Source organism: Eulemur rufifrons, chromosome 30, assembly GCF_041146395.1.
Source record: "Eulemur rufifrons isolate Redbay chromosome 30, OSU_ERuf_1, whole genome shotgun sequence".
Lineage (NCBI taxonomy): Eukaryota > Metazoa > Chordata > Mammalia > Primates > Lemuridae > Eulemur > Eulemur rufifrons.
Window position 1 is genome coordinate 124,948,655 of NC_091012.1, and position 17,917 is coordinate 124,966,571.

General features: G+C 42.0%; 2 protein-coding genes across 2 annotated transcripts; both read right to left on the reverse strand.

Moving 5' to 3' along the window:
• Positions 1-8,720: 8,720 nt before the first annotated feature.
• On the reverse strand, positions 8,721-11,605 carry SAT1 (spermidine/spermine N1-acetyltransferase 1). Its single transcript, XM_069462828.1, has 6 exons — positions 11,540-11,605; positions 11,227-11,278; positions 11,053-11,136; positions 9,501-9,602; positions 9,368-9,408; positions 8,721-9,239 (listed from the first exon to the last, which is right to left on the reverse strand). The coding sequence occupies exons 1-6, from the start codon at positions 11,603-11,605 to the stop codon at positions 9,069-9,071; spliced, it is 516 nt and encodes a 171-aa protein (XP_069318929.1). The 3' UTR covers positions 8,721-9,068.
• On the reverse strand, positions 11,590-11,679 carry LOC138377815 (uncharacterized). The gene has a single exon (XM_069462829.1). The coding sequence runs from the start codon at positions 11,677-11,679 to the stop codon at positions 11,590-11,592; it is 90 nt and encodes a 29-aa protein (XP_069318930.1).
• Positions 11,680-17,917: the final 6,238 nt, after the last annotated feature.

Here is a 17,917-nt window from a genome sequence, read left to right on the forward strand (position 1 = left end):
CCATTGAGTTGTAGTTAGAAAGAATAATAAACTTCATGAAATTCAAACCTGGGACAATACACCCAGAAAAATACTAACACAATAACCTGGGCTGCAAAACTTGTTTAGCAAGTTTCAGCTGGAGGTTAATTAAAACCTGCTTGGAAACCTCTTAAAACACAGCCTGGAAAGTAAACCACACATACCACCACCCAGATTCTTCCTTCAGGAGATTTCTTCTCACCACTTCCCTGGATTTCAGTGGGAACATTTCCCCAGAATTCTGTCTGGGCTGGCTGAGACCACAGTATCCCTGACCATAGCACAAACCTTTCCCACCCATCCCAGGAGGAGCGAGGGCATGGGTAGACAGCCTCTCCTTAGCAGTTCTGCAAATGCCACACCTACATGCAGCTCCTTAAGCATTTTAGTCCCTCTGGGTGGTGGTGGTGGTGGGGCTGAAGGATTGTAAGAATTCTCCCCAGTGTTTCATGTTTTAAGTCTACATGTTTTAAGGTAACAGAAGAGTAAAGTGACATTATTCTGGGCAGGACAAGAGAGCACGAAGAGAGGTCAAAGGCAGAACAGAAAAAGGTAGAAGTGCTGCTTGACATTCAACTTGTCCATAAGAGAATATTGAACAGGCCGAACCTTCTCAAGCCTTAGCCGTATATTCCTTCAGAAGTTCCTCAGGTTACCGCTATTATGGCTTTTGTCTGGGCTTGTTCAGAATGATTGTCAGCTAACACCCCGTCGGTGGATAAGCATCTGCGAGATGTGCAGGAAACAAGGACGGGTATCATTATAACATAATGCTATAACAACATTGCCTAAGACTGCCTCAGTACTACATGCCAGGGAGTACATAATGACCGTCCTCGCTGACAGGCATTTGGATGGCGATTAGTGTTGGATCGCGTCTGGGAATCAGGCTTGAAGCCAGAGAAACTGGAAAATGAGTTTTGTCTTTTAACTCCTTGGAGGCCCATGTGGAAAATTTAGGAGAGCAAATTTTTTGTTTCTAGTAACAGAACTCATATATAATTCGAGGAAGAGAAAACGAAGCAGGATGGTTCCTGAACCATTTGCCTTGCATCAAAGCTGGTGTAGAGGCTAAGGAAAAACTTCTGTGCCCTATGAAGGTACGCTGAAAAATCAACCGACAAAAGGCAGATTAATAGGAGAAATGGCATACAAATATATTAACGTGCAAGAGGGGAGGAAATCACAGAGTGATTACCCCTCAGTGGGGTACTGAAGCTTAAGTACCATCTTGAGGTTATGGAAAGAATGGGGGCTTGGATCCTGGGAAAACAGGTTACGGAGGCCAGGCAATGGTGGCTCAGGCCTGTAATCCCAGCACTTTGGGAGGCTGAGGCAGGAGAGTTGCTTGAGCCCAAGAATTCAAGACCAGCCTGAGCAATATAGGGAGACCTTGTTTCTATAGAAAATTAACAAATTAGCTAGACATGGTGGTGCACGCCTGTAGTCCCAGCTACTCAAGAGGCTGAGGCAGGAGGACCATTTGAGCCCAGGAATCTGAGGTTACAGTGAGCTATGATCAGGCAGCACTGCGTTCCAACCTGGGTGACTGAGGAGACCCTGTCTCTAAAAACGACAACAACTCCCCTACCCCCAACAGGTTATAGAAGCGGGAGAAGAGGAGGCCTGGCTAGCAAAGGTGGTCATGTTATGCTACACAGGTAGCAGGCCTCAGAGAGACTAGATGGTGAATATTTCTTTCAAACCTTCAAAAGTGTCAGAATGTCAGTTAATCTTTCCTAGATGCAGACAAGGGAGGGAATGTCTCAGAGAAAGCCTGGCCGCATCAGTGCAGATTTTCCTTACGGATGCAAATCTCCCTAGCAAAAGATGATTTTTCAGGTATTCTTATATTTCTAGCCCTTCAGCATTGCCATCTTGAAATATGTTAAAGAAGTATATTTTGGGGTGAAATACTTTGGTCTCCTTCACTGGTCTTTTTGTGGAAAAGTCGAATTTTCTTACAGAATTGGCTGAGAAGTGTTGAGGCAGGGAGCAGCTGATAGGAAGCCCACATTCCCCCTGCTTCCTCTACACAGAATCTAAGCACAGGCAAGAAGACCTCTTCCAGGTTTCAAAGAAGCAGTCTTAGCCCGGAAGCACCACCACTATTTAATGACTAAAGGCCACCATGAATGGTTAAATTAGACACGAGTTGTGGTTCCTTAGATGTATGTGGAACTCAGCTGCCCAGTTCAGATCTCAGTCCTGTTGCCTTCTGGCTGTATTAGGTAAAATTAATTGCTTCACTCCTTACATCCTGCCTTCCTCATACACAAAAAGATGGCTTTGTTTTAAGAATTAAATGACATAACCCATGTACAATACATGGGATGTAGAAAGTGCCCTATAATTATTAGCTTTCTTTTTTTTCAATTAATTTGTGATTCTCAAAGTGAGTATCTGTTATGAGTAAAGCATGACATTAGAGTTGATTTCCATCTCTCAGTTTCCCCCTGCAACTGGGGCTGGTTTATTCCATTTATTTAATGAATGTTTATGAAGTGCCACTGTGTGCCTTGCTTGGAATGAGGCTTTGAGATCATATATGGGACACAGTCCCTGCCCCCAGGATGTTCACAGTCAAGGGAGGTAAACATTTTTGTTCATGTTGTTATGCAAAATGCATAAATAAATAAGCCTGAGGTCAAATAATGTAGCTCAACCCCTTAGAGAAGTGTCAGGAGTGAGTGTGGTAGAGAAAGTACACGTTTGTTGGAGGCACAAACCTGGTCTGTGCACAGCCCAGACCTGCACCCCTTGCAGTGAGTGAATCCAAGTTGCTCAACCTCTCTCAGTCTCCATTTCTTCATCTTTAAAACGGGCCTGATCCAGTGGTCTGCTGAAGCCAACTCCCGCTGGCTTGGGAGAGCCTATTGATAAATATTAAGGGATTTTGCAAACCGGTTGTTAAAACCGTTGGTACAGCCTTGGTGGAAGTATTTACACCATGGAAATCAACAAATTCTACAAATCAAGTCTACTCCCACCCCCAGCTGGTTTACCAGGGCATCACTGGAATACCCTCCAATATTGTTATGGGCATTCATGAAATAAATCACAGCGTCTGGCACACAGTAGATGCTCACCATAGGGATGCTATAAAAATATCACATCGCATATATTAATAATGTACATCCTGTACATCCATATTCATAATCTCATTTAGTCCTCACAGCAACTCTGAGGTAGCTATTTTTAATCCCATCAATGAGGTTTGTTTTTTTTTTGAGACAGAGTCTCACTCTGTTGCCCAGGCTAGAGTGAGTGCCGTGGCGTCAGCCTAGCTCACAGCAACCTCAAACTCCTGAGCTCAAGGGATCCTCCTGTCTCAGCCTCTCGAGTAGCTGGGACTACAGGCATGCACCACCATGCCCGGCTAATTTTTTCTATATATATTTTTAGCTGTCCATATAATTTCTTTCTATTTTTAGTAGAGATGGGGTCTCGCTCTTGCTCAGGCTGGTCTCGAACTCCTGAGCTCAAACAATCCGCCCACCTCGGCCTCCCAGAGTGCTAGGATTACAGGGGTGAGCCACCGCGCCCGGCCAGTGAGGTTTATTTTTATTCTCATAAACGAGGAAGAGCCAGGATCTATTCCAAGTCAAGTGTTCACCAGACCCAAACTGCCTCTGAATCATGTCTGTCTGCAAACAAAGATCATTATTATTGTTGATTTAGCATCGTTGTTTTGAAACCACTTTTGTTGTTGTTGTTATTGATTCACTGGATGAAAGACAGCGGTGTAAGTAACAAGGTGAAAGAAGACAGCGCTGGCCGGCAGCTGGTGGAAGCCTCCCTCAGGGGAGCCTCAAGTGAATGCCACCACTCTTAGCCCCCATTTAAAAAGATCTCCCTGCTGTGCCCGTGTCATTATCAAAACAGAGAGCTGTGAACACCACCTGCTCCTAATAAATGTTGTTTCCCCTGGGAACCTCTGAAGCTCAGAATTACCTAGCCATTGATGTCAGGTCTCCGGGGAGGAAATGTACAAGATGAGCCTGGGACAACTTAAAAAGGAAGAAGCTGGCCAGGCACGGTGACTCACAGCCTGTGATCCTAGCACTCTGGGAGGCCCAAGCAGGAAGATTGTGTGAGCTCAGGAGTTCGAGACCAGCCTGAGCAAGAGCAAGACCCCGCCTCTACTAAAAATAGAAAAACTAGCCGGTCGACCTTGTGTGCACCTGTGGTCCCAGCTACTCGGGAGGCTGAGGCAGGAGGATCTCTTGAGCCCAGGAGTTTGAAGTTGCTTTGAGCTGTGATGACGCCACTGCACTCTACCTGTGGTGATAGAGCGGCTGTCTCTGGAGCCAACTTAAAGATCTCACTGGACAATTAGGGAAATCTGAACTTCAATAAGAAAAATAATGGCAATAAATTAAGACCCAGGAAATGCTAAAAGTCCAGGAGTTAATAACAACACTTGAAAAAAAGCCTAATTGGAAGATACTGGGGAACTTAATCCATTTTTTTGAAAACTAGTAAGTAAAAGGGAAGAATTAAGCATTTATCCTGCCTTTTCTGGGTAAAGTGTGCCTCAGGGTAATAACGTATAAGATGGGGGAATGTTCTCTCTTTCCTTTTTCTGTTTTTCAGAGACAGGGTCTCCCTCTGTCACCCAGGCTAGAGTGCAGTGTCGTGATCAGAGCTCACTGTAGCCCCCAACTCCTGGGCTCAAGAGGTCCTCCCCCATTAGCCTCCTGAGTACTAAGACTACAGGCACGTGTCACCACACCTGGCTTATTTATTTATTTTTTTTAGAGATAGGGTCTCATTATGTTGCCCAGGCTGGTGTCAAACTCCTGGGCTCAAGCATTCCTCCAGCCTCAGCCTCCCAAAGTGCTGGGATTACAGGCACTTTGAGCCACCATGCCTGGTCAAGTTCTCTGTATAGAAGTATTTTAGCTCATAAATGAAGGAATGATAGAAATAGAATATCACCATTTTGCAATTCCTAATGAATCAACAGATCTAAGTATTGATATTAACAGCTGATACCAGGACAGAGGGAACCAGTCATTATTTGCTTCTTGATGGGAAAAACATCACCTATGAAATAATCTTGCCAAAAAATCAAACCTGAATCTGATTAAGTCACTCTGATGCCTTTTGCAATTTTTTTAACCAAACAAAAGCAGGCAGTATTGTATACTGGTTATAGCAGCGCTTCTCAAACTTGGGTAGCACGGACCCCTTTTAAAGGAAAAAGAATTCTCACAGATCCCCAGTGGTGCTTGAAATTATTTTTATTACATTACTATAAACATATAACTAGATGCAAACATTTTGTGTTTGCTCCTGTACAACTGTAAAACCAGTATACATTTACAAATCAAATACAAACAAAATTACCAAAGTAATAAAATTCAAATGAACAACCCTGACTTAATGTGAGGGAAGATGTTTTGCTGAAATGAAGTTGCTGCTTGCAAAGGAACGTGGTACTGACTGCTGGGGTGGATGTTCTTTGATTTCAGCGGTATATGGAGTGGGATGACACAATTCTCCCACATTTTTCTCTAAAACTCTCGAAAAGGTTCTTCTTCATGAAGTGTGATGTGACTTCACTTGGTTTTGCTTGGCAAGAGCCAAGGTGAGCGGCATAAACACAAGCTGAAATGGTTGCACTCACAATTGTGACTAAGAGTCACTTATGAGCTGATTATCCAGATCGGTGGGTCTCGACCCTGGCTTCACTTCGGAATGCACATTAACATAGAAATAAATTAGGAATCTCTCAGGGTAGGACATTAGTATTTTTAAAAAGCTTTCTAGGTGATTCTAATATGCAGCTGGTACTGAGAACCACTGATTTTGATGATCCAGAAAAATGTTCATACTGATGAGTCTTTAACGTATAATCCAAAAGAAACACCATATTCAATCACTCTTATAGAGACTACGAGGTCCTCTGAGAATATGGAAGGAACCCTCAGGGGTTTGAGAAATTGGTTTGGAGCTTGATTTCCAGGCCTAGTTGTGTGGCCTTGGGCAACTTAACTTCTCTGAGGTTTAGTTTCTCATTATAAAAGAAACTAATAATAGTACCTACCTCATGGGGTGGTTGTGAGAATTAAATGAGATAATACTGTATACAAAGTGCTGAACTTAATGCCTGGTTCCTGGTGAGTACTTAATAAATGTTAGCTCTTAATATTAGCTATTATGTTGATAACCATCTGGAAGCTACTAAAACATTTACTAGGCAGATAGGAGCCACAAGAAAGAATGTGCTGATGGGGAAATAGGGTGCTGGGAGAATATTATGAGGAAGGGCATTTGGTGGCCTTTGATAGGTAGAACAACAAAGGCAATGATGATGTGGGTGGGTTCAGTAAGGGTGTGGGCTGCCTGTCAGTCTGAGTTGACTTGGGCTTAAACCCCAGACTGGAAGCACAAAGAAAAGGGATGAGAATGAAACATAAGGTTACCCTGAGGTGACAACCCATAGGATGAGATGCTGAAGAAGCAAGAAAGCAAAGATGGCACCAGTCAAGCAAACAGACAGAATCCTAGGAGCAGACAGGGCCATCTGCAGACTCTGAGAGGAAGGCTCTGCCTGCCACGGTCCGGAAGGAAGTTGCTTCACTCCTAGCAGAGATGTGTGGCTGGTTTCCCAGGGCAGGGCCAGCTTGCTGAAGGAGCAGTGGTAAGTGTCATCTATTCTAGGCCCTGTGGGGTACCCAGTGGAAAGGAGCCTCACAGGAAAGGGTAGAGTGGGTCTGAGCCATTCATAAATCATTAGGTTTCTTCTGAATTTTTTGTTCTGCATTTCTGTTAAAAGGACTCTACTTTCTTTCCCTAGAAAGACTACAAGTGGAATCTAAGAAGTTGATGATACGGGGCTCTGGTTTGGACAATGACAGACCATGGCTCTATTATCAACCCTGTAATCAGATCAGTAGAAGGATGTCTTAAGCCTAATGCATGGACAAACCTAGCCACTTCCTCTTTTAATAGTATCCAAATTTTTTATTTTATAAGTCTTTTAGGGATATCATAAACTTAGCAAACGAGTTTTTTTAAAATACAGAGTAAACCCCAAAATATCCAGATGTAATAATTGGCAAGTCCTCAGGCCTGAAATACTATTTCTCCCCAATGATTATGTCAGACATGATATTTTAGTAAAATAGTAATTTTAAAGTTACCTTTACAGGAATGTTGCTTGAATGGACTTCTGTTTTTCAGGTTTATAATTGTTTGTTGCTTCCTTTCAGATAATTTGCCCATGTTTTCTTACTTGCCTGGTGATTCCAAGCTTTACAGATTTGCTTTATAGTTCGGTTTTCAAAGAGATGTCTTTGTAATTGAGTTGAACATTCAGTGGACCGATGCAGTGGTGTTTTTTACACTTAAGGGAATTCTCTAAAGTGGATACAAAAACTTCATAAAACCTTTCATCTCGACAACATGGCCTTTAAGGCTAAGCTCTACGAAGGATGAGAAAACAAAGAGTTATATTGTAACTTGCTTGGCTAATTTAATTTATTCATATATTTAACCACAGTCAGCATGTAGTTGTTTTCCTCTAAGAGACCCACTTTCCAAAACACAATTTCCAAAATATCTTACTTCCTCACAAGGCTCTTTGTGTTTAGTTACCCTTTTACTTTTGCCAGTTTCTCTCACATATTACTTACCATCCTAGCAGGACCCTGGTTGAGAAGACTCCGCAAGCCTGTTTTCATGGTGTGCTCTCTGAGCCACCAATAAATCCCAAAGCAGTCCTGCATTAAATATGATACAGGGTCACACTTTGATATATGGCAGCCTTCCAATCTAGGAAGCCATTAACTGACACTGATACAAAGGAATGTAGGGCAAAATCCCCTTCTGCGGAGCTCAGTATTTATTTCCTGGAGAACACAGAAAGAGATACAGAATATTGTTTTTCAGGTTATCTGACTTCTTTTGGAAAACATTATCTCGGACATTAGTCTACAGTGCTTATCAACCACCATTTTCATTATTGTGGAAATTAGTTGGTTTAGGAATTTGGGTCAATGTAAGTGGTGAAAGTAGTTCACATAACTAAGGGGCAATCTTTCTCTTGCCTCTTCTGTTTCATTTTCAGTCCTTGAGGAAGCATTTGTTTACTTCTCCCCTGGCAGTTTTAAGGGCTTCTATGGTTTCTCTACTGTGAAAGCCAGTTTTATTAACAGTACCACAAATTCACTCCCTAAGTGGGATGCTGATTTGTATTTTGTTTGCAAATTTCCTGTAAAAATTTGTGATTTTTTGCTCCTGATTAAAAGTGATTCACTTTACCTTCAAAAAGTATCTTGTGTGGGATAAGGTTTTTGGGGACAAGATGTTTTTTTCTTGGTTTCCCATGTTTTATAACTCCACCTCCTCATTTGACTTGTGTAACACTGGGCTTATTCATTGTGGGCCTGTTTCTAACCTGGTTTTTCAGTTCTTAAAAATTGTCAGATGAAATGTACAGTGTCATCAATGTAAAGTTATGTTTTATATGTTACTACATATGAAACCTTGGAAGTCAACTGGCTTCCTTCCAGATTTGAAAATACTAGCTATAGCATATGACTATAAAATTTTTAAATTGGGTTAAAAAGTGTTTAACAGTTTTAAGCAATTGTAGTTATCCAATGATGTTTGCTGGCCATTTTGATTTTGCATTCAACAGCAAGCAAAATGTCTAAGAAATGATTAGTAAAAATGCTTACACCAAACAGTTAAATCAAAGAGTAGTTTATTAAAAAAGAATCAAAACAGAAACTCTAAGTACCAGTGTGTACATTGTACACATTTAAATGACTCACAAGAATGAAGTTTTTCATACATATTAAGATCACACCACCTGTTGTTTATCAAGATATTCAAGGAGAAATCTGACTCCAAACTGTATACAAGATTGCCATTTTAAAAAGACCAAATTTCAAACATGCAACAACGCCACTGGTAATAAAGCTTTGGAATGGGTGCTTGTTCTATATTTCACTACAAATAGGATAGAAAGCAAGATAAGTTGAGAATTTATTCTAAAATAGAATGGATGTTGTTATCATCTACACCCCCAATCCTCACTCCTCTGCTGCCATTTTTAACAAGTACTCCTTGTCGATCTTGAAGAGTCTCCATCCTTCCTCGCTGGACAGATCAGAAGCACCTCTTCTTTTGTAGAAGTTGATAGATGGTTCATTCCATTCTGCTACCAGGAAGTGCATGCTGCTGCAGCGACACTTCATCGCAACCTATTATAAAGGAGAGTAAAACACAAACTCAGTGATGTTTCACCCACTTTCCAAGACCCAATTTCGATTCAATCATTAAAATAATCCAGTAACCCTCACAAATTCGAAAACCAAAAACTAAGACATACCTGGCTTAGATTCTTCAGAATTTCTGATCCTATGCCAAAGCCTAAAAGAAAGAGAAATACAATTTAAAAAGTCATTGTAAGGACTTAGAGCCCTGATTTCTCTTCAGACCCTCCCCCGACAACACAACCATACCTCTATAATCACTCATCACGAAGAAGTCCTCAAGATACAACAACTTGCCAATCCATGGGTCATAGGTAAAATAGTACATGGCAAAACCAACAATGCTGTGTCCTGTAAGAAGAGGATCATGAGATGCAAAGAAACAAAATCCATGAAAGTTGTAGCTGCAGAATCAGAAGCCTATCATAGGTTTTAAAAAATATTCATGCATGTATTATAGAAATAAGTAGCCACTGAACTGGACTGTCTCCTGACTTTTATGTGAGTGCAGTCCAGGCCACTGTTGGACCATCTCGCCATTCTCAGAACAGGTATTTGCAAAAAGCACACATTCGAGCTAGCTGAAGTTAAGCTACAACTGTGGACTGGCCACTCTGCAGTCAGCTGGATCTCACATTCAGAAGTGAGAATGTTTTCATTACTTGCCAGAGCAAAACTGCTATGATCTTAAACTAAACACACACATTATTCACATCCTATTGATATACCGGTATGTTGACTTGGGAATTAAGTCAAGTTTACACGGCAGTTCAGAATAGTAAATATTTGTAGTTTACAAACTCTTGCTTCCTTAATGTCAGAACAACAGGCCAAAGTACAAGGTTTAATTTCAGAACTTGCCTTCCAATTTACACATTTTTATTTTTAATTTGCTCTCCCCAGTTTTTAAGCCAGAAGCAGCAGCATTACCCAGAAACAGGGATTATGTAACATCCACATACCTCTAAAAAGTACCTCATCCCTTAAAATGTTTTCTGCTCATTTCTTCTAGCTTGGGGAACAGATGTCAAAAAAAAAAAAAATCTTAAAGCACCCACCAAAACTACTTCCCCTTTTAGCTCTGTCTTCTGACCAGTCAACAGGGACCAGCAAAAAAAAAAAAAAAAAAGGCAAAAGAAAAAAAAAGCATCTGTCTCCCTCTACAATTCCAAATGAAGGCAAAGGTTTCAAATTAAACTTTCTAGCCATTTTCTACTCCTTTGCAAACAGACAGGAAGCGAGTATAGTGAAGTTTCTGATCTACCGTGTTTTAAGTGTGTGATAATAGGACCTTACCTCATTTATCATGATCATCTACTTTATTGTGTAAAGGATCTTTTAGTTACCTCCCCGCCCATCCATGTACACGGAAGGGCCATGTACATGGCGAAGCTAGAGACTGTAACCTGAAGATTGGGACAAATTAAAGAAAAAAATGTGATTTAACACAATTACAAAAACGGTTACGTTAGGGTCAAACAAGAACCATTTTATGAAACTGAATTACAACAAATGACATCATACCTAACTTTCCAGGGTCTCCACAGCATTCTGGTACTTACTTAAACAGCTCTAACTCTTCCGCATCTCCACAGCACTCTGATACTTACTTAAACAGCTCTTTTAACCTGTCCTATTAAGTGCAGCATATCTATTTTTTCCCTCATTATTTTGAACACTTGCTGGCTATTATTTCTGTCCAACTTCTCAGTACCCTGTGTAGTCAGTGGTGCTACAGAGCAGACACCACGTTTTACACAACACTCGGTCTCTCTGGCTTCTGGAAGGGGAGAAGGGTTACCTTCCGGAGTCCAGTGCTCTTTGGGCACTTCTGCAACCAGGCAGTGGTAGAAGGGGTGCTCTCCAAAACCATCCTCTAGCAGATCTGCAAGAAGGGGCAGCAGTGACAGTGTTGGCCTTGCTGAGGATGGCAGGCACCGACCACTTGTCCCCCACCCCACCACTGTAGCGTTACCTTTTTCAGTTAATATTACTTGTTCTTCCATGTATTCATATTTAGCCAGTTCCTGGGGAGATGCACGTGAGAGAGAGAAAGAAAGAAGCAGAAAACAAAGTAAGGCCCTAGCCGGGACAGCTCAGAGAGTGGGAATGGGGCGGGGCGGCGCCAGAGTCCAGCCCAACGCGGAGCAGCTGGGGCTAGAGTTAGGGGAAGCGGGCGGAGAAAGGGGAACTGGCTATGCTTTCGCACCAGCCCAGACCCGAAGACCCCGGGAAACGGAGCCATCCCCCCACCCCCCGCCCCCGGAGGAGCTCAGGCCTTCCACTACCTTGATCAGCCGCAGTATGTCACTGCAATCGGCGGCGGTGGCCGGGCGGATCACGAATTTAGCCATTTTCGTCTTTTGCTTTTCTTCCCTTTGCGGACCAGGCCCCTGTACTTGAACAGCAGGAGGAGGTGGTTCCTCATTCGTTTCCCGGGAGCGTCCTCTTCTGAGTCAGGCCGGCACCATGACCCGGCGAACCTCGGCGAGTGACGGAAAAGTTTCAGGAGCCGCAATTAAGAACTGCGCACTCCTGCAGCGGCCCGGCCTGACTTTTTAGCGCGAAGAAGCCCCGCCCCAGCCGTGAGGCGGCGGCCCCTCGTCCAATGAGGCCGCGGCCACGCGGCGCGCCGCCCCCTCCTCCAGGCACCGTTCTCTCATCCGGGCAAGCGAATGAACCCGGAGGGCACGAGCGGGGACCGTGAGGCGCGCGGTGGCGTCCTCTAGCGACGCCCTCTAGAGGCGCCTCGCGGAATCTTCCCGGAATCCAGACCCGGGAGTCCGCGCGTCCCCTGGTAACCTTTGCAAAAGTAAGAGGGGAATTCCCTCTGTGGCCCCGACTTTGCTGTTTCCTCCTTAGCCCGTCAGGGAAGCAAACAAACTAAAGAGGCCCACCTTTAGGAGATGGGAGAAGGGTTAGAGGAGTGGTTCTCAAAGTGTGGTCCGGGAGACCCTGTGGATCCCAAGATCCTCTCAGAGCGTCTGTTGCAAAACTAGTTTTGTAATAATAGTGAGACGTCATTTGCCTTTTTCCGCTCACTGAAATTTTCCAGAGGTGACCTGGTGTGTGATGATGTCATCGCTCTGATGACTAAAGGAATGTGTGCTTGTATATTCTTGTGTTTTCTGGAATTTCCCAAGGTAAGCTATTTGGATTCCTCAATAATAGGCATAATTTTTAGAGTTAACAAAATGTTTTCTTTCTTACTTATCTTTCTTTCTTTTTCTATTTTTTGTTTTATATCTTTTTTCTTACTTTTTTTTTACCTTCCTTTTTTTCTTCCTTTTTAACCTTCTGATTCCTTTTTATTTATTTATTTTTTTGAGGCAGAGTCTCACTCTGTTGCCCGGGCTAGAGTGCCGTGGCATCAGCCTAGCTCACAGCAACCTCAAACTCTTAGGCTCAAGCGATCCTCCTGCCTCAGCCTCCCGAGTAGCTGGAACTACAGGCATGCGCCACCATGCCTGGCTAATTTTTTCTATATATTTTTAGTTGTCCAGATAATTTCTTTCTATTTTTAGTAGAGACGGGGTCTCGCTCTTGCTCAGGCTGATCTCAAACTCCTGAGCTCAAGCTATGCTCCCACCTTGGCCTCCCAGAGGGCTAGGATTACAGGTGTGAGCCACCGCACCCGGCCCTGATTCCTTTTTAAATCTCTGATCTTCCTCTTGGAAGCACATTCCTTCTGCCTGAGGTACATTCTTCATAATTTCCTTTAGTAAAGTTCTGCTTTTGTCAAACTTTCTCAGTTTTGCTTAGCTAACTGTGTCTTTAATTCATCGTAAAATTCTTTTTTTAATCTTAAAATTCTTGAAGGATTTGTTTCACTGCTCATAGATTTTGAGGTTTGGAAGTTTCTATTTCCTTTAGCTTTTTTTTTGAAATAATTATGAATTTACCGGATGTATGATGATGTCATCACTGATGACTAAAAGAATGTGTGTGTGTGTGTGTGTGTGTTTGTTTGTTTTTTTTTGTTTCGAGCCAGTCCAAAACCTAAGTGTATTCATATGTTTTCTAGAATTTTTGAAGGCAAGCTCTTGGGATTCCTCAATAATTTTTCAATATCCTGAGACCAAGGTGTTTGGGAACAGTTGGATTAGAGTATAGTTACTCCTGCATTTTACCCACTGGAACAAGTATTCAAGCATCTGTGGAATGACTTCTCTTTTATGACTCATTTTCCCAGAGAGACTCTGCTGAAGGCCCTGCTTTGACAGCCCTGCCTGGGTTCTGAGATGAGTTAGAGGATGATTTTTCTCAGTCATACAAAGCATAAAAGTGGCCTGCAGTGTCCTCAGTCTGTAGAATGAGGGGTTGGACTGTCACTAAATGACCACTCCTAACATTCAGGAAGTGATTCTCTGCCTTTGCTAGCAATATCCTGTATGTAGAAAAGAAAGCAGAAGTACATTCTGTTACCCTTCTCACCCACTGGGGATTGTCCACATAGTGACTCACTGTGGGAGTTTGTGAAACTGAACCGTCTTTATCAAAGATTTTTTTTTCTTTTTTGAGACAGACCCACTAAAGTGCAGTGGCATTATCACAGCTCACTGCAACCTCAAATTCCTGGGGTGAAGAGATCCTCCCGCCTCAGCCTCCTGAGTAGCTGGGACTACAGGTGCATGCCAGGATGCCTGGCTAATTTTTTCTGTATTTTTAGTAGAGATGGGGTCTCACTCTTGCTCAGGCTGATCTGAACTCCTGGCCTAAGCTATCCTCCCACCTCAGCCTCCCAGAGTGTTGGGATTATAGGTGTGAGCCACTATGCCTGGCCTTTCTCAAAGATCTTTAAAAATAGCATTGATTCTCAACTGCCTAAGTTACTGAGCAGTGTCTTTCCTGACACCATTGGCTAGACCTCACGGATGACCAGAAGACCCTTTCCTCCTCTGCTTCTTTCTAAAATGTCAGAGGACTTAGGAGAGCTTGTTACAGATTTACTGGTAACAGTAAATTAGCTGTCCATGACTAAGCACTGATGATAGCTGCCTATGTGAAGAAAAAACAAAGCTGTTTTTTGTTTGGGTTGCTTAATTTTTTAGAATAGTGATTGTCTTATTAAAATGTATCATAATTGTTTCTGTTTATTTTGCTTTTCCAGTTTAAGTTTTAAGCTCTTTTGCTTTGCCCTTAGGACAAGAAAAACCTATTCTGAAAAACAGATGGCTAACAAAAAAGCCCATTGTGATTGTGTTCGTGCATGTGTAGAAGCCCAGAACCCTAAGAAATCTGAATTTTATTCATGGCAATGAATCAAATTATGCTTTTCCATTGTCATAAGTAGATAGATGCAATGGATGACCAATATTACCCACTCCTGATACTGGAATTTGTATTTAAAACAACATAAAAAGGGGATTAACTGCTTAGCATTTGGAAAACTTTTATTTGGTTAATGAGTAACAGATCAACAGGTGTTTGTTGGGTCTCCTCCTTCTAGGTACTTGGAGATTATAAAGGATGACCAAGTTTTGAAACCAGCCCTTGGGGTATACAGTTTAATTTTAGAGATGTGTATGTGTGGTTTCCTACAACAGAATGTAATCTTTGTGAGAAAAAGAAACCCTGTAACCAAGTAGGGGGAGAGTAGGAGGAAGAGAAATGGCCAAGGCACTGTCCTCAGTGTTTTGCATCCGTTGTCTCATTTGATGCTTACAACTATCTTGTCAGGTAGCTAATGTTAGCTCCATCTTTACAGTTGAGAAAACTTGAGGCTCACAAAGGTTATAAAATTGTCAAAGCTAGGACATCAAAGCTAGAGCAATGAATGCTTATGATTTAAGACTGGTTTTATTGGCCCAAGGGCCATTGTTCATACACTTTTTATTTCAAGGTTCCACAAAGGTCAAGGCCCAAAAGGTTCTTTTTTTTTTTTTTTTTTTTTTTTTTTTTTTTGAGACAAGGTCTCATTCTGTCACCCTGGCTAGAGTGCAGTGGTGTCATCATAGCTCACTGCAACTTCAAACTCCTGGGCTCAAGCGATCCTCCTGTGTCAGCCTCCCAAGTAGCTGGGACTACAGGGACATGCCACCATGCCTGGCTAATTTTTCTATTTTTTTGTAGAGATGGGGTCTCGCTCTTGGCTCAGGCTGGTCTTGAACATCCAGTCTTTCCACTATCTCACTTGGACCATGCCACCAGAAGTCAGTTATTTGAAAGCAAGCTGTCTTATACTATCCCTTTTGTTTTAGTTATCTACTGCCACATAACAAATTACCACAAACTTGGTAGCTTAAAATAACACATGTTTATTATTGTAATTTCTGTGGATCAGGAGTCCAGGCATAGCTGCACTTGGTTTTCTGCTTAAGGTGTCAGCTATGCTGCATTCTCATGTGGGGATGTGACCAAGGAACTTCCCACCTCACTCAAGTTGTTAATTTTGGCAGAATTCATTTCCTTGACTAAGGCCCTGGGCCTCTTGCTGGCTGTCAACTGGAGGCTGCCCTCAGCTCCTAGAGGCCACCTGAAGTTTCTAGAGGCTGCCTGCAGTTCCTTGCCATGTGGGCTTCCCAATATGGCCATTTACTTCATCAAGCCAGTAAGGAGAATCTCTAGAATAGTCTGCTAGCAAGATGGAGTCTTTATGTTTTTATTGTGGTAAAAAAATCATAACATGAAATTTATCATCTTAACCATTTTTAAGTGTACAGTAAGTAGTGTTGACTAATATTCACATTGTTGTGTGACAGATCTCCAGAACTTTTTTCACTTGCAGAACTGAAACTCTGTACCCATTGAGCAATAACTCCCCATTTTCCCTTTTCCCTAAGCCCCTGGTAAACACATTCTACTTTCTGTTTCTATGAGTTTGAACTACTTTTGTTACCAAGCAGAATTTGTCTTTTTTTGTGATTGGCTTATTTCACTTAGCGTATTGTCCTCAAGGTTCATGATGTTATAGCATGGGACAGAATTTCCTTCTTTTTTTAAAGATTGTTTTGTGGTTTATTTTGCAACAGGTTCTCAATCTTTCGCCAGGGCTAAAGTGCAGTGGCGTCATCGTAGCTCACTGTAACCTCAAACTCCTGGGCTCAAGTGATCCTCCTGCCCCAGACTCCCAAGTAGCTGGGACTACAGGCCCATGCCACCATGCCTGGCTAATTTTTCTATTTTTTGTAGCAATGGGGTCTTGCTATGTTGCTCAGGCTGGTCTTGAACTCCTGGCCTCAAATGATTCTCCCACCTCGCCTCGGCCTCCCAGAGTGCTAGGATTACAGGCATCAAACACCACCCCCAGCGTTGAGTTTGTATAGTATTCCATTGTATAGCTATACCACATTTTCTTTATTCATTTGTTGATGGACATTTAGGTTGTTTCCATCTCTTGGCTGTTATGGATGCTGCTGCTATGAACATGGGTGTGCAAATACATCTTTGAGATTCTGTTTTCAATTTTTTTTATATATACCCAGAAGTGGGATCACTAGATCATATGGTAGTTCAATTTTTAATTTTTTGAGGAATCTCTATACTGTTTTCCATAGCAGCTATACTGTTTTACATTCCTGTCAATAGTGTACAAAGGTTGCAATTTGTCTACATCCTCACCAATAATCCTTGTTATTTTCTGTTTTTTTATGGTAGCCATTGTAATGGGTGTGAGGTGATATCTCATTGTGGTTTTAATTTGCATTTCTCTGATAATTAGTGGTGTTGAGCATCTTTTTATATGCTTGTTGGCCATTTGTATGTTTCCTTTGGAGAAATGTTTGTTCAAGTCCTTCACCCATTTTTTTCTAGTATATGTAATAGCTTTGACTTCACCCATTTTTTAATTGTGTCATTTTGTTGTTTAGAACTTCCTTATGTATTCTGGATATTAACTCTTTATCAGACATATGGTGTGCAATTTTTTTCTCCCATTTTGTAGGTTGCTTTTTCACTCTGTTGTTTCTTTTGATACACAAAAACGTTTTTAAGTTTGATATAGTCCCATTTGTCTATGTTTTGCTTTTGTTGCCTGCCAAAATAGAGTCTTACATAATGTAACATAATTGTAGGAATAATATCCTATCACCTATACTATCTTCTATTGGTTAGAAACAAGTTACAGGTCCTCCCCACACTCAAGGGCAGGGTATCACACAAAGCCATGGAGACAGGATCATGGAGGCCACCACAGAGTCTGTCTGCCACACATTTAAAGGGCAGTGAAAACCTAATTTAAAAAGAATTTTTTTTTAAATTTCTTTTTCCAGCACGCCACCACACCCAGCTTTGCACTTCCTAGTCAACATTGAACAACTATTTATTAAGGTGTGTTTCTTGTCAAGCATTGTACTTGGGTAGTGCCAAAATAAATATGGCATAGTACCTGCTGTCTGGGGACTTACACTTCAGTATTATAAGCCCTTAAGGTTCTGGTTCTGGATGGAAGGATCCAGTCTCCTCGACAGTTACAATCAGAACTGAGGGGCAGATACACAGTTTGTAAACCATTCAATGTGTTGACCAACCTCCTCCAGGCAGCCCTACCCCTCTCTGCCTACAATTCAGCTCAGAGATCAAGGCTCTGACTCCTCATAAATACTTAGGATATGTGAAAAGTGCAATCAACCATCTTTAGATCTCCTAAAGTATCAGTTCTTTGAATCTAGGTATGGAGGTTACTCAATAAGAAGATGATAGAAAATAATTGCCTGTTAGTGCACAAA

Coding starts and splice junctions, on each gene's coding strand:
- SAT1 (XM_069462828.1), bottom strand. CDS start 11,605: ATGGCTAAATTCGTGATCCGCCCGGCCACCGCCGCCGATTGCAGTGAC. Junction 11,279..11,539: donor ACATACTGCGGCTGATCAAG/GTAGTGGAAGGC, acceptor GCATCTCCCCAG/GAACTGGCTAAATATGAATA. Junction 9,409..9,500: donor CGTGATGAGTGATTATAGAG/GTATGGTTGTGT, acceptor TCTTTCTTTTAG/GCTTTGGCATAGGATCAGAA.
- LOC138377815 (XM_069462829.1), bottom strand. CDS start 11,679: ATGAGGAACCACCTCCTCCTGCTGTTCAAGTACAGGGGCCTGGTCCGC.